General features: G+C 45.1%; 2 protein-coding genes across 2 annotated transcripts; both read left to right on the forward strand.

Annotated features, from left to right (window-relative positions):
- Positions 1-270: 270 nt before the first annotated feature.
- ccna1 (cyclin A1) lies at positions 271-3,277 on the forward strand (the record flags this gene model as incomplete). Its single annotated transcript, XM_080549553.1, has 8 exons — positions 271-414; positions 519-726; positions 1,229-1,344; positions 1,797-2,020; positions 2,148-2,352; positions 2,613-2,726; positions 2,866-2,999; positions 3,226-3,277. The coding sequence occupies 8 exons, from the start codon at positions 271-273 to the stop codon at positions 3,275-3,277; spliced, it is 1,197 nt and encodes a 398-aa protein (XP_080405679.1).
- A 2,014-nt stretch (positions 3,278-5,291) lies between these two features.
- Positions 5,292-13,899, forward strand: sparta (spartin a; the record flags this gene model as incomplete). Its single annotated transcript, XM_080549554.1, has 7 exons — positions 5,292-6,161; positions 7,874-8,068; positions 8,823-8,982; positions 11,008-11,202; positions 11,377-11,535; positions 12,584-12,674; positions 13,653-13,899. The coding sequence occupies 7 exons, from the start codon at positions 5,292-5,294 to the stop codon at positions 13,897-13,899; spliced, it is 1,917 nt and encodes a 638-aa protein (XP_080405680.1).
- Between the last annotated feature and the right edge of the window lie 515 nt (positions 13,900-14,414).

The raw sequence follows: 14,414 nt of genomic DNA on the forward strand, positions 1-14,414 counted from the left end.
TGAATTACAATTTGTGCATGTGTAGATCCCTATGCGGATTCGAAATGTGTGCAAAGTGGTGATTTTTGTTTTGTTTTCAGCATGATTCTCAATTGTTTTTAGCTAGCTTGCTATAAACATTCCATACACTTCCGCCGGTAGCCATGGCAGCCAGTTTATTGCAGTTCCAACTTGGCAATTTTGTTTTGTTTCTCTGTTTCGTTTTGTCCCAGGTTGTCCCAGGTTGTCCCAGGTTGTCCCAGGTAAGGTTGACCAGCTGTTTGTTTGAAGATGAGCTTCACCAACGCCCCTCTTGCCAGCCGCAGCAGCCGGGAAAACGTCCAGGCCTCCAACAGGATGGATGTGCCCCGGATTCAGAGGGCCAAACAAAGAACCATCCTGGGTGTCTTGAGTGAAAACGAACAGCATGACCAGGTGAGTGCCTTGAGCAAGTTGTCCTGTTGCAATCAAGGTGAAAATTCAACATTTTGACTTAAAAAGAATAACCTAAAATAAATAATCATCCCATCTTTTTTCAGGGAGGCCAACATTCCAAACTTGGATCCAACTCCATCTCCCAGACCACTCTACCGGGTTGTCCCTCAAGCTCAAGCTTTGACATATTTCTGGATGAGCCATGTGAGGTTGTGTTTCCGACTTCGAGTGAAGTGTCGGCTTCTGAACATCAGTCAGTGGCTGATGCCTTGCAGCATAAAGATTTTAGGCTTTTCCTGGACCTGAGCACAGGTGAGTGGGGCGACTGTGGCACAGGAGGGTAGCGCGGGTGTCCAATAACTTTTCCTGCAAACGTTGCAGCTCATGGAATCATTATATGATCATAATTTAATTTAGTAATCATTTAGTTGGAAATTCAAAGGCAATATTTAAAAGATGGGTGTTTAGTCTTGATTTGAGAATATTTGCTGAGGTTGAATCCCTAATGTTATGTAACTGCCAGTGCATTCCACAATTTTTATTGCAAGTTTGGCAGATCAGCGGTTCGAACCTTGGCAGGCCACATGTTGAGGTGTCCTTGGGCAAGACACTGAACCCCAAATTGCTCCCAATGAGCAGGCCACTGCCTTGCATGATAGCTTGCCACCATGTGTGAATGAGAGGCCATAGAAAAGTGCTTGTATGTCAGTCCTTTTACCATTTAGCTGAGATCGGTGATGCATATGGGTTGATTTTTTATTTATATTCCTGTTTGTCACAGATGCATTGAAGAGTATGCCCTTGTGTTTTGCAGGATCATGCATGGACACGTCTATGCAGTCCCTACCTGATGAACCTCTGAACATGCAGGATATCTTGTATATGTCAGAGTATGCTGAGGACATCCACAAACACTTGCGGGAGAGTGAGGTGAGCACTTGATCCAAATGAGAAGCCTTTATCTAACTCAGTGGTTCTCAACCCTCTCCTCGGGGACCCCCAGCCGCTCCACATGTTTGATCTGTTCCACCACCAGCTCACCTGATTCAACTGATCAAGTACAAACCATAATTGCTTTTATACTTGATCAGTTGAATCAGGTGTGCTGGTGGTGGAACAGATCAAATATGTGGAGCGGCTGGGGGTCCCCGAGGAGAGGGTCTAACTGTTCAGGCACCTTGTGCTTGAAGGTCTCTGAAGCATGTTATAGCTCAAATGAAGTAAATGATGGCTTTATAGTAACTTGCTAGGTTTAAGTCTCTCCCTGTATGGGGGTAACTACCAATTGCATGGCAGCCATTTTCTGCCAGAATACTCTGCCCTTATCTTTCCTTTGCAGCAGTGTTGAATGTGACATTAGCTTTTTCAACCCTCCTTTGCAGATAAAATCCCGGCCAAAGCCTGGCTACATGAGGAAGCAGCCAGACATCACTAACAGCATGCGTGTCATCCTGGTGGACTGGCTGGTGGAGGTGGGCCAAGAGTACAAGCTGTGTGGGGAGACCATCTACTTGGCTGTCAACTACATGGACCGCTTCCTCTCTTGCATGTCTGTGCTCCGGGGCAAGCTACAGCTGGTGGGCACTGCTGCCATACTGCTGGCTGCGTAAGTAGGGGTTTATGGGGGTGCCTGAGCTGTTGCGGTTGATGCATCCTGTGTGTTGCAGGACCAATCGTTTTTTTCCTACAAGCAATATTAAAACGTCGACGTTGCCCTTTTCCTCGTCTCATAGGAAATACGAGGAGATCTACCCTCCCGATGTGGCTGAGTTTGTGTACATCACAGACGACACGTACACCAGGAAGCAGCTGCTTCGTATGGAGCACCTCCTTCTGAAGGTTCTGGCCTTCGACATGACCGTACCCACCATAAACCAGTTCCTCCGACACTTCATGACCATCCAGTCTGTCTGCTCCAAAACGGAGAATCTCGCCCTGGTAAAGTCTTATTACGCTTGCTAGATTCACACTAGATAAGTCAATGCCAGTGACCTTATTCATGCCATGGTTTAGTTGGTAGAGCATGGCCTTGCAATACTAGGGTTGTGGGGTTTTATGCCTGCTGGGACCATGTATGCAGTCAAGGTTGCTTTGAGAATGTCTGCTCAATTTCATATCTTGCGCACTACTTTTTAGTAACGCTAACATCATTATTGTAAAGTTGGGTTATGCTACAGTTAACCATCCTTTAATCTCAGTATGTGGCAGAGTTGAGCCTGCTGGAAGTGGACCCATTCCTACAATACGTTCCATCAATGGTGGCAGCCGCAGCTTACTGTCTTGCCAACTACACCCTTAACAGCGCGCTTTGGGTAAGCCCCACGACTCTGACTCATCATTCTACCTAAGTAGTTTTTCTTGACTTGTCTGGAAGTTCCTTTCCGGCTTTCACAAGCAATGAACAATTGAATCATTGTTGACATGCCATAACTATCTCCTCCTTTGTTCTAGCCCGATGCCTTGTATGCCTTCACTGGTTACACCCTGGCAGAGATTGCGCCCTGCATGAAGGACCTCCACAAGCTCCACCTGAGTGCAGCGAGTCGACCCCAACAGGCTATCGGGGACAAGTTCAAGAGCTCAAAGTAGGTCTAGTTGGAATGATGTATATATTTTTAAATGGCGCACCAACTGTGCATTACATTCTTCCCAATTAACCTGGGAGGATTCTCATGGCTCTTAAAGTGATCCACAACTCACGCTCTTACAGCGCATGCAATGATTTGTCTTGGATCACTGTTTGCCCAAACTGGATTATATTTAGTATGGATGTAGTTGTGGTAACGGCATCTGACTTTTCTGTCTCTGCAGGTATGGTAGCGTGTCACTGATGACTCCACTTACGGCTCTGCCTTTCCACTGAACCTGCTGGGGCCTACCTGAAGACGGGAACACAACACAGCGCTTGCCTCCCTTTGTAGATACTGGATGTGTGATTTTATGAAATTACTTGTAATGTTTTAATCAATTTTAATTTTTAAATCTTTAATCTTTAAGCTTATATAGGTAGCTATCAAGTAAGCAATAAAATGATAACTTGTTTCTTAACTACAAATTCTTGAATACCTAAGGTGTTAGTGCTAGTCTGAAGAGCTCAGAGAGCTTTTCCCATGTGTAAGTGTGTTTGGAACGGATGGTTTTGAATCCATTTTGTTTTAACTGTACCAAGTCAATATTGCCGTCACTGCCGCAGAATCATGGTCTTCAGACTGCACCCTGTATGTTCCATCATGTGATTAAACAAGACTAGTTGCCTATAGTTTGCCTCTGTGTTTTGCTTGACAATGAGACTGCTTTTATGGTGTGGTTTTCATTTTTCAGGGATTTTTTTATTTTTAAAAGTGTTTCTCCAGCTCCATACCAGTAGGCTATGTACATTTTCTTTAGTGGGAAATTACCCCCTTTGACAAATTGTCTGAACTCATAGGAGCAAGACTTAACTGGTAAAGAGACGAATACAAATCTAGTTGAGCTCTAATGGCAACATCTGAATAGTTTTGTGACCGAATAAATAAACATGGACAGTTTCCCTATTCCATTAGTATTTGTGTATCTAAAAAAACAAGGAAATTGGACAGTTTCCCTATACCATTAACATTTGTGTATCTAAAAAACATTTTTTAGCACAGTGTCAAGCAGAATGTTCTTATACAAATCATTTTGTAAACTAAAGCTTTGTGGATTCTTTTTTTTTTTAAGTCTAGTTTTTGTACTGTATCATAATTCTCCATTGCATGTATGCTACTGTACAGTGTACAATGTACTGTGCAATGCAGTCAAATGACTACTTAGGGGCGACATCTAATGGCCATAGAGCCGTAGGACATGTCCCCCTACACAGGTGCGCTTGACCAGTTGCGTCGAGCGCGTTTGGTTGTCGGTCATTTGCGCAGTGAAGCTGTTTGGGAACAACGAGAGACAGTAAGATGCGCGTTTGTTGAACTTACAGATCATACTTCGGCCTATATTCTGGCAAATGGCAATCTTTCAGTTTTGAGAGCAATCCGATTTCTTTTGCTTTCAATTGTTCCAGGAGTTTGAAGTAATAGCCTACGGGATTGTTGCCTTACTATAAGGGTAAGTTTGTTAACGTTCATTGGGAATGTGATCCGTCTGGTCGGAAATACCTCTGTATTTAAAACAAGTTAAGTATCGTGTGTTGTGCTAGTTGAGCTCTAATGTGGCAACATCTGAATAGTTTTGTGACCGAATATAAACAAACATGGACAGTTTCCCTATACCATTAACATTTCATGACGTTAGAATTATAAGGTTCTATCTCCATTTTTGTCAAAATTGAGTTTTTTTTACATAATCTGATCCATTAGGTGTTTATTAATGCCTGTGTGGTGTTATTTTTAAAATGTTGATTTTTGTTTGTTTGTTAGTAATTCATAAAATACAAAGGTTCCATCTCACAAAACATAATGGAATGTAAAAACGTTGACGCTCAATATCTCTGAACTACCCTAAACGGAGAACCTTATAATTCTAAGCTCACGATGTGTGTATCTAAAAAACATTCTTTAGCAGTGTCAAGCAGAATGTTCTCCTCATACAGGTAGAACCTGACGTACAAACCCAGAGACGCATAGCTAAGATATTTGGCACATGGAGGTCAATACGGCTTTTACTGCGCAAACAGATCTTTGCAGTAGGCTAACACGTGTCTTTCTTTGTCAAATAATAACATGAAATATGTTGGTTACTCTGACCACCGTCACGGAAACTGACATGGAAATTAATTAACTACTTAATTAATTAATAACTTGTAGGGGTAGGCTATCCGTCAACAACAGGTTTCATCCCATTGCCTTTTATCTCCCTCTCCATCCACTTATTGCCCCCCAAAAGACTAGATCTCCAGTCTCCCAGACATGGAGTTGGCTGAGCCAGCTGAGCTGTTGCTCATAAAGGACCAGTACGACCGGGCGTTGGAGTGTCTGACCCGGGGGCTGGTGGCCGATGAGTCTGGAAGAACACCGGAGGCCCTGGAGCTCTACAGGAGGGGCAGGCAGCACCTCACCCAGGGACTGGAGGTTCCCACCGGGGCGGAGAGGCACCAGGGTGGCCCCTGGGACACGGCCAGGCTACTACAGCAGAAGATGAGGGACACTCTGAGAAACATCACCACCCGCCTCACCGGCCTGGAGACGGCAGAGCTGACAATCGATGCCCAACGGGGAGGACCGGTGTTGGTGGACCTCCCTCCCCAACATCTCTATCCCACCCTGGGACCGATGGTGCAGCCTTCTCCCAGCCTGCTCCACCACCTATACCCCACCCTGCCTGTCTTCACCACCCAGTCCCCAGCTTCAGCCAGGCCCTCAGCCCTCAGAGTGCCCCTGACAGACAGCCTCCCTGCTGGGGCTTTGGGCAGCATGGCCCCCTCTCTGCCCGTCCTCCCTCCCCTGGCCCTGGGGGTCCCTGGTGAGCAGCCTCCAGCCTACACGCCCCAGCCCACAGACGGGCACCACAGCCTGGCCTACAGCCCTGCTGGGGGGAGACTGGGGGGGCAGCGTCCTGGGGGATCAGGGCGAGCTTCTCAGGGCCTGGGCGGAGGAGGAGGAGGAGGAGGAGGGGGGGATGGAGAGGAGCTTCTGTTCCTCCCACGGGGGGTACAAATGTTTTTCGTGACAGCAGACGGAGAGGTCAGCGCGCCGTCCTACCCGGGGTACCTACGCATCATCAGGTTCAGCAGTCAGCGCAAGGACGGCCCTAGCGGAGGACCCTCGGCCTTCTTACATGTAAGAAGAATCTGGAGAGTGTGTGTGTGTGCATGTGTATGTGCGTGTGCGTATTTGTGTGTTTGGGGATTGAATGTGATAAGGGTGGGTGAGTGAGAGAGCTATAGAGTAAAGTGAGGATGAGGGCGTGGATGACTTTTGAGTTTGGGGTTGTGGAGAGTAAAAAATTATAAGATCTGAGTTTAAAAAAAAAAAGAAGGAAAAAAAGTTGTTGTTGTGATACATGTACATTTGTCTGTTGCTGTTATCAGTTTCCCTAGATGTGCGACGGGTTCCACTAGTTCAATATTTCCAGACCTCCATTCACTGAAACGTTCTTTAAAGCTCCCCCACAGTGGTGATGATGAGGTCACAGTCTGGTTACCCTAAAGACATGAAGACGCAGGGAGATTACACTGGTGCGCACAGCTGAATGAGATGTCTTGATGCTCCTCTCATGAAACCCATTGAGCTGGTGTCTTTGTGTCAGAGATGCATCTTAATCCAGAAAAACACCCTGAATGATTTCTGTGCCTTTTGAACTAATTGGATCCTGCAGTAGAGAGTTTGCTCAACAACAGCATGGGATTGTTGAGGCAACGGCTCATCTCGAAACCAAAGGTCACTACCGCGTCTAAACAGTCTGTCAAAGCCAGACTCAAGATGCGCTCTGAAACCTTGTGAAAAGGATGATGGATATGATTACAGCACATCGCTATTATCCATTGGGACTTCTCAACAATACAGGTGTTAACCAACATGTTGTTGTACACCACCTAGCGAACGATCATCTTTGTACTAATGTCATCCAAAGAGGAGTTCTAAGAATGAACACACTACACTGTAAATCCTGTTGTATGGCCTATGTCTCTCCCCAGGCCTGTGTTAACTACCCTGCTGCCGTGCTGAATTAAAGTCTAGTGTTCTGGGCAGCTCTGTGTCCCAGTAATACAATGGCCCCGGTAACCGATGACTCTGCACTCCTGTTGTGTTGGTGACCGGAGTACTGTGCCCTCACAGGGGTCAGACTGAATACCTCTGGCACACTGACGTTTGCCTGCCTGCCTGCCTGCCTGCCTGCCTGCCTGCCTGCCTGCCTGACTGACTGCTTGCCTGACTGCCTGCCTGCCTGACTACCTGCCTGCCTGCCTGACTGACTGCCTGACTGCCTGCCTGCCTGCCTGCTTGCCTGACTGCCTGCTTGACTGCCTGCCTGCCTGCCTGTCTGCCTGTCTGCCTGACTGCCTGCCTGCCTGACTGACTGACTGACTGACTGACTGACTGATTGCCTGACTGTCTGTCTGACTGCCTGACTGCCTGACTGCCTGCCTGACTGCCTGAATGCCTGCCTGCCTGTCTGCCTGTCTGCCTGTCTGCCTGCCTGACTGACTGACTGACTGACTGCCTGACTGCCTGTCTGCCTGACTGCCTGACTGACTGACTGACTGACTGACTGACTGTCTGACTGCCTACCTGGCACTGTTCACCCTCTAGGTGCCAAACATACTCAGTGGCTCACTGCAATGGATGGACATGGACAAAGAATGAAGTTTGTTGTCCCTTGAGGATAGTCATACAAGCACACACTCACGTGGGTCATGACATTGGCTGGACATGGGTATAAGAAGGTCTTTGCGTGTGTGTGTGTGTGTGTGTGTGTGTGTGTGTGTGTGTGACTAGCTGCACCTGCTAATTGCCTAAACTCCTCTACTGCTCTTGTGTGTGTGTTACAGGTGTGTGACTGGCTCTACCCGCTGATGATAGACACCCCGGTGCTGCTCTCTAACTCTGGGATCTTCATGTTCCCTGACACCATGGCGGGGACACCGGGGTCCTACGTGGGCGTGGTGCTGTCCTCTGAGATGCCTGCGTCTGACAGAGACTCGTTTCAGGACCTACTCTCCCAGCTCACCGAGCTCAGGATCCAGGTGGCTGTAGTTGGATGATAATGGTGTTGTTGCGCGCACGCACACACACACACACACACACACACACACACACACACACACGTGGGCATGTGCGCATATGGGAATTCAGCTGGCCACATTTGTCTGTGGGAGAGGGGGGTTTGCAGTTTATTGTTTTGCTCTCAGGAGAGACCGGTTTCAGTATGTGTATGCGGGGCTGGTTAGACCAATGACTGGTTAGGCCACCACGCATATTCTTGTGTTCTTTCTGTATGTCACATAAACACAAATATGGGAATTTAACAGACAGGATATCAATCTGTTTTAGCTGTTTTTTTCCTACCTTTTTAGCAAATAACACCATGTGGTATTGAATGCACAAACAGTCAGGCAGCCAGGCACATTGTGCAATGAACAAGCCAACACGTTTTAATCAAATTTTCTTCATGTTTCTGTCTCACCCGTTGACAGCTGAACACCACAGATCTTTTCCTGTTAAGGGTGTAAACACACCGGTCCTGCTAAGCTACTCAGCAGCTGTGAGAGCCTGTGTACGAACGTGGTGGTGAATCTATGTACATGCCAGATTTGAGCCTATCGAATTAGTTGAATTTATATCACACCTTTCCCACCAGGTGCTCAAAGCGCTTTATATCGTATGTGACACGAATCTCTCCTAACCCAGGATAGATACCCACATTCTTACAGTATGCCTTTTCTTAAGTCATGATTAATGCTAATATTTACTGCATTGACTTCTTATCCTGTCTGTCAGGCTCCAGAGGAGGGGGTGGGATCAGAGGGCGTGAACCTGAGTGAGAAGGTCCCTATCGGCCCCCCGGGGGAGGGGGCAGGAGTCACTGGAGGGACGTTTGGGGATGAGAAGCCCCCACTTCCTGAGTGGAGCGAGAAGATGGCCCAAGGCATCCTGGCAGGTACACTGAGAACGATAATAGTGGTCGTCCGTCTGTCTGGTGTGAAGATAATAGTGGTAGTCCTCCTGTCTGATTTACAGTTTTTCTCAATTGCTAAAACACATTTCACAAAACTTTCCTCCATTTTCCCAAAACTCTAAACACAACACACTTTTCTAAAGCTACATAACCAAAACCACACCTTCTCTCTTCAAAACTCAAACTTTCACACCAAAACAGCTGCTCAAAGCCTGCAAAAATGTAAACACTATAAGCATCATTACAGACTACAACAAAACAACTGAAAACACAATGTTCAGTGTGTGAGAATGTTCTTTTTTTCACAACTGCCAAAGCACATTTTTAGAAACCTTACAGTATCTGTTCTCAGAATATATCACTGTAGAGTATTGGGCATTCATATATTTGTGTGTTTCATATGAACAGTATGTAAATCTACAGAAAATACAGTATGTATGTTACGGTACATGTGGGAATACGGTACATGTGGGAAAACTAGGGTTAGGGTTAGGTGCTAGGGTGACTTGGTACATGCTGGCATGTCTAACCCTAACCCTAACCTTAACCCTAACCCTAACCCTACCCCTAATCCTAACCCTAACCTTAACCCTAGCACCCTAGCACCTAACCCTAACCCTAACCCTAGTTTTCCCACATGTACCGTAACATGTACACTACTGTACTGTATCACAACTCAATGCAAACACTACAGAGGATCCATTACACAACAATACTCACTGAAAACAATGTTCAGGGTGTGATGTTTATTTATTTATGGAACTATACCACACACACACACACACACACACACACACACACACACACACACACACACCACAATCATTTGCAACAAGTGTCTTAAATTTTTAGTCGTTATGTTTAATGAATGAAGCTAGGTGTGTTCATTGTGTTCAAATTTTGCTGACTGTGGCAAGCATTTTGCATTACATGAGCTTTAATTTGAGAATTTGAGCAGAGTTTTTTGCAACTTGTGTTTTAACAAGACAAAATGTGTTTAGATTTATGAGAAAAGGAGGATTGTGTTTTGTGAATTGTGTCTTCATGTGAAATGTGTTTATGGTTTTGGCAAATGGGAGCTAGTTTTATTAAATGTGTTTAGAGAACTGGTCATTTGGTTTAGAGAATTGGCTTTTGTGTTTTAGCAATTGGGAAAAACTGTAAAGATAATAGTGGTAGTCCTTCTGTCTGATTTAAAGATAATAGTGGTCGTCCTTTTGTCAGATTTAAAGATAATAGTGGTCGTCCTTTTGTCTGATTTAAAGATAATAGTGGTCGTCCTTCTGTCTGATTTAAAGATAATAGTGGTAGTCCTTCTGTCTGATTTAAAGATAATAGTGGTCTTCCTCCTGGCTGGTATAAAGATAATAGTGGTCGTCCTCCTGTCTGATTTGAATATTGTTCTATCAGGAAGTCACATTGTGAATGGTGATGGTCCTATTGCTCTTGGTCTCTAAACTGCCCACTAGAGAGCAGTGTTTATCAATACAAATTGGTCACATTTGTCCTCTCAAGAGTTCATAGCTGGGCTGCTCTGAGGAGATCACACGCTACTCTTGTGTTATTACAGCTTATTACAGTTATCACACTGGCAGGGGTCGTACACAGCTACAGTGGAATGTGTGGTGCAATGTAGCAGAGTCAGACAGTCGAGACTCTAGAGTGAATTTAGAAAATGGGATGCAACCGTTAACAGTCAAATGTGTTCTTTAACCAATATCAGTTTTGTCACAGAATTTTGTTATTTTTTCTGAGTGGGGCAGTCCCACTCATATTTTTCTTTTTATTGTGATAGAGACAGTAGAGATTTGACAGGAAGGATGGGTGAGAGAGAGAGAGAGAGAAGGGATGACATGCAGGATAAGCTCCGCGGCAGTAGTTGAACCGGGAACCCTGCGGTTACATGTCGACGCTTAGTGTGTTACGCCACCGAGCGGCCCTTGTCACAGAATTTTAACCATGATACACACACATGCCACATTCCTGTCCAATACTGTCCCCCCACAGGTGCAACGTGGCTGAGTAAGGGTTTTGTGAAGGGAGCCGAGGTCACTGGCAAGGTCATCCACAAGGGGGCATCTAAGCTGCGTCAGCACATCACCCCTGAGAACATACCTGCTGAGGTCAGCCCCAAGGTCTCCAAGGGCCTGCATGTAGCCAAACAGGCCACCGGGGGCGCTGTAAGGGTCAGTCAGTTTCTGGGTAAGGACTTGAGTGGTCACTTACCCTGGATGGTCATGGCTTCAACATGTCTCCTCTCCAGTGAACTCCAGCTTGTGTGTGTGTGTGTGTGTGTGTGTGTGTGTGTGTGTGTGTGTGTGTGTGTGTGTGTGTGTGTGTGTGTCTGTACTCATGCCGGTATGTGTGTGTTTGCAGTGGACGGAGTGTGTACAGTAGCGGGGTGTGTGGGGGATAAGCTGGCACCCCATGTGAAGAAGCATGGCAGCAAGCTGATCCCAGAGTCCATGAAGAAGACCAAAGATGGCCGCTCCAACCTGGACGGAGCTATGGTGGTGGCAGCTAGCAGTATGCAGGGTACACACAAGCACACACACACACACACACACACACACACACACACACACACACACACACACACACACACACACACTGACACACTGTCCTAGATATTCTTAAACAGCTCTACATTTCGTAAACAGTACCATGTTTTATTTTATTTATACAGTTGCAATTAAAATTATTCAACCCCCATTGCATATTAGGCTTATTGTAAAAAAGCTGTTTGCAATAAACAAAGTAGACAATAACAGTTTAAATAGTTCAATAAAACTAATATTACCATGTTTTTTTAATCCAAATTCAACACAAAATGCTACTTTTAACCTCATCATGGAAGATTTGAAGAAGGCGGTTGCAAAATGCAAACCCAAGAATGTTACTGAGCTGGAGGCCATTGCCCATGAGGAATGGGCTGAGATTCCTCAGGAACGCTGTCAGAAGCTGGTGTCTGGCTATGCATCACGTTTGCAGCAGGTCATAACAGCAAAAGGGTGCTCTACTAAGTACTGAAGATGCTTGTCATGAAGGGGTTGAATCATTTTGAGACTGCAGTAGTCATTAGTAGTAGCATTTTGTGTTGAATTCGGATAAAAACCCTTGTAATATTATTTTCATTAAACTACTTAAACAGTTCTGTGTTATTTATTTATTGCAAACAGCTGAGAAATTATATATACAGTACAGGCCAAAAGTTTGGACACACCTTCTCATTCAATGCGTTTCCTTTATTTTCATGACTATTTGGTACATTGTAGATTCTCACTGAAGGCATCAAAACTATGAATGAACACATGTGGAATGATGTACTTAACAATAAAGTGTGAAATAACTCTGAAAAATATGTCTTATATTTTAGATTCCTCAAAGTAGCCACCCTATATATATATATATATATATATATATTGCCAATAAACCTAATGTGCAATGGGGGTTAAATAATTTTGATTGCAACTGTACACCTGAAAGATTTGAGTTATATGCCTTGTTAATATGCACTTGAAGCACAGTTGGTGACATTACTCAGTTCAGAGTTGTAAGTATTCGCTATGTGTCTCCTACAAAGGTCTTTCGACTATGTGGACTGGTTTGGAAACGGGAGCAAAGAATATTGGCAAAAGCGTAGCATCAGAGACTGTCTCGACTATGAAGCATAAGTGAGTACCTCTATCTCCTTCCCTGCATGTAACCATCACTATGTTTTATACATCTGTCCTTCTTTACTAAGGGCAAGCACTGTTCTCTTTGCTTTTCAAACCTGCCTTTGAATTATGTTTAGCCTGGGTGCTATTTCTGCTTTAGTTGGTCCTCTGCAATGATGTAGCGCTGCTCAGTGCCAAAACAGTCTGGCACTGATGCTAAATTCTGAAGCTTTGGGGGAAATAATATTATTCCATACCTCTCTTTTTCAGATTTAGGGGTCTAGAAAACATATGACTGCATGGGAAAAGACAAAGACTTGTGAACTGACCCCTGTGACTACTGACAACATCCCTCTGTGACTAACTCTAACCTTGTCAGAAAACTACCCATAGTCACTGTTCATAGAATACTGATCTGAAGCAACTGATAGGTAAAAGCAATATGGAGAAAGCTCCTTGAAGCCAATTGGAAGGTTAATAGAACCATTACAATAATGACCACACTTATTCGCGGTCACCACTTATTAGAGGTGGTTTTTGGACTGGGTGTTTGTCTGGTCTGTAGGGGTCCTTCCTGGCCTGTTTATGTCAAGGGCAGCTAAATGCCTGCGTGTATTGGGTGGTGGTCCTGCCGTTCCAATGTGATACCTCTTTCTTGCTTTGTTACTAATAAAACTGATATGAATTCACATAACGCACAGTGTTCCCTCTTCTTCTTTGTCTGCACCAATGATGCTGTCCTGTGTACTGTGTCCCCCATGGATAGCAGTGAGCGCCCTCCAGCCCCACACTTCCATGTCAGCTTTCATTCTTTACGGCTGCCATCTTTAGGGTGCATCCGGCTTCCTATCCTTGCCTCCTTTCCTTCATCCAATCTGATGGGGTTTTAAAAGCCATGTTGGGGAACATACAGTACCGGTGGTGGACTACATATCTCAGTGTCCTCCTCTCCCATTGCCTCTCTAACCCCACCCACTATCGTCTATGGTGAAGGTACGGGGACGACGCAGGGAAAGCCACAGACACTGCCGTCCAGTCAGTGATCAATGTCGGTGTGACCACGTTAAACATGGACCATCTGGGCATCAAGGCCATAATGAGGATCGCAGGCAAGAAGACCGCCAAGGCTGTGATCAACGTGGTCAACGTGGTCAACGACCCCGGCCACACTGTCAACGGGGGACAACCGGAGAGAGAGGGTGAGGATCAGAGGAAGGAAGAGGAAGAAAACAAGAAATAGATAGCCATGTTGATTCTTTGGCCTGATTCAATTTCGGCCAATAGCCCCAACCCTTTCTGTGTTTGCAGATCTGGGAGGTCAGGTTAGGTGTAAGCAATATGGTGATGGTGGCTCCACCTAGCTCTTAACAACAGGACAAAGGAGCTAAGGCCATATTGTATACACCTATCCAGTCATTTCAGGTCTGTGGGGCTAGGCATTGAAATGTAACATGGCCATTTGTTCATTCTCTTGCTCTGTCGAGCATCTTTCTTGTGAATGTGCTCATTTACTTAAGAGGATAATGACTGTAGAGTTTGTAAAGTGATTGGAATAGTTGAAGATATGAATATGGTAAAACAGTGTTACAGTTCAGACAATAGTTTAGACTTCATACATGTATATCTGTTAACTTACCCCATTGAATGTGAAGCCATGTTAATGAAGGATTATTTTATGTGTAAAAATACTTTTTTTCCCCTTTTCTTTTTACATACTACCAAATACAGTAGGGCCTATGTGTTGTTACTTTAGCC

The sequence above is a fragment of the Nansenia antarctica genome, assembly GCF_963989245.1.
Source record: "Nansenia antarctica genome assembly, chromosome: 20".
In the NCBI taxonomy this organism is placed as follows: Eukaryota; Metazoa; Chordata; class Actinopteri; order Argentiniformes; family Microstomatidae; genus Nansenia; species Nansenia antarctica.